Below are 1,962 nucleotides of genomic sequence, written 5' to 3'. Positions count from 1 at the left end.
CTTTGAAAATTTCAGCTCTTGGCAATTAGTTTATGCATACCATGAACAAACGATTATAAGAAATCATGCAAAATTTTGTTATAATATGAATAGAAAATGGGGAAACATTGAAGAAGAGGAAAATGAACTATAGCTCAAAGAGTCCAGTAAACAAAACAAGGAAAAAGAAAAAAATGACATAATACATGAAGCTTATAACATATCAACAGATATTCCAACAAATCCATATAAAAACATGTGTACATCATCAAATTTTGGATTTGAGATACGCAAACACCCACAGATAATCAATAACATTGACTACTTCAACTTGCGTCGAACACTCAATACTGAGCAACAAATGATAGTTAAAGACATCATAACCAAGAAACAAAAAGATAGGGTCACACCAATACACCTTTTCCTGACAGGTGGTGCCGGCACTAGGAAAACATTTACAGCTAAAGCTATTTACCATGCATTGCTACGTCTATATAGTAATGACATCAATGACAACCCTGACAAACCAAAGGGATTGATAGCTACATATACAGGAAACGTTGCCTATAACATTGGCGGTGTTACAATACATTCTGCATTACACATACCATTCAATAAGTCTGAATTTATCCCTCTAAATAGTGATACACTTGACAAAATGTCTAAGCAATACTGCCACCTTCAGATCCTACTCATAGACGAGATATCCTTAGTGGGATCCTCTTTCTTGAGATACATTGACTTACGTTTGCGTGACATCATGCAAAAACCTACTATTTATTTTGAAGGATTGGACACAATCTTCTGTGGTGACCTATACCAGGCATTAGCAGTTCTAGATTCAAATATCTTCGAAAGCAAACCAACAGGTAAAGACTTGATGCCTTACAATTTCTGGACTAACAATATAAAGTGTTTCTCTTTGAGAAATACAATGCGTCAAAAAGACACCACATTTGTTGACATTCTAAACAGAATCCGTATAGGTGAACAAACAGTAGAAGACATAGAACACCTTAATGACCACTACATAAAACCCATACCAACTGACCCTACTCTTCCTTTTCTATACTTCAAGAGATTAGATGTGGATAAACACAACAAGAATATGTTATCAAGTATGCTTGAAAATACAATTACATTAAGAGCAATTGATGATTTTGAGGAAAACTACAATGCATTACGACTTTATGCTCATACAACATGCCTTCCTGTTGAAATAAATGTGAAGGAATGAGTGCTCATAGAAATTTATTCAAGAAACTACAACACACAAGATGGTATTGTCAATGGCTCTGATGGAATTTTCAAATTATACACTAGAAATAACGAGCATGACATTGTATGGATCAAACTTAATGATGCAAACATAGGCCACCAACAAAAAACAAAGTATATTACATACTACAATGATGAAATTGAACAAGATTGAGTACCAATTCTATGCATTGCAAGACCAATCCTTAAAATGACTGCAAATAAAAAAATAACCTTACAAAAACAATTTCCAATTCAACTTGCATGTGCTCGTACTATCCATCGATCTCAAGGACTAACAATGGACGCGATTGCTTTTGATCCAACAGGAGTTAAAAATCATGGCCTCACATATACAACAATTTCACAAACAAGAACAATTGATTAGTTATACTTCATGAAGTCTCTTACAACCAAAAATTTCAAAGTGAAGCAAAAAATAATTAGAGAAATGGAAAGGCTAAGTACAATCGCACAATGGAAACTTCAAAATTATCACATATGCTTGGAATCATTACAGCATTTGACCATTTGCTCACTAAACACTTGTGGATACCATGCACATTTACTTGACCTCTCAATTGACTATGACATCGTCTCTTCTGACATCTTATGCCTGTAGGAAGTCAATAGCAAAATTGATGACTCTAAACCTTTTACTGACACATACAACTACTTTTCTATTCATGGTATCCATGGTTTACTAACTTTAACAAGAAAAGGATT

General features: G+C 34.0%; 1 protein-coding gene across 1 annotated transcript; it reads left to right on the top strand.

Moving 5' to 3' along the window:
• Window positions 1-235: 235 nt before the first annotated feature.
• LOC149530560 (ATP-dependent DNA helicase PIF1-like) lies at window positions 236-1,216 on the top strand. Its single transcript, XM_089808212.1, has one exon. It carries the CDS (start codon window positions 236-238, stop codon window positions 1,214-1,216), a length of 981 nt encoding a protein of 326 aa, XP_089664338.1.
• The last annotated feature ends 746 nt before the right edge of the window (window positions 1,217-1,962 follow it).

The sequence above is a fragment of the Cupressus sempervirens genome, chromosome 11 (assembly GCF_028749045.1).
Source record: "Cupressus sempervirens isolate cs-2001-9-10 chromosome 11, ASM2874904v1, whole genome shotgun sequence".
Lineage (NCBI taxonomy): Eukaryota > Viridiplantae > Streptophyta > Pinopsida > Cupressales > Cupressaceae > Cupressus > Cupressus sempervirens.
Note: the sequence above shows the minus strand (reverse complement) of the source record. Positions and strands in the feature narration are given on the sequence as shown.

Bases quoted from the DNA above. Each gene is read 5' to 3' on its own strand.
- LOC149530560 (XM_089808212.1), top strand. From the start codon at position 236: ATGTGTACATCATCAAATTTTGGATTTGAGATACGCAAACACCCACAG.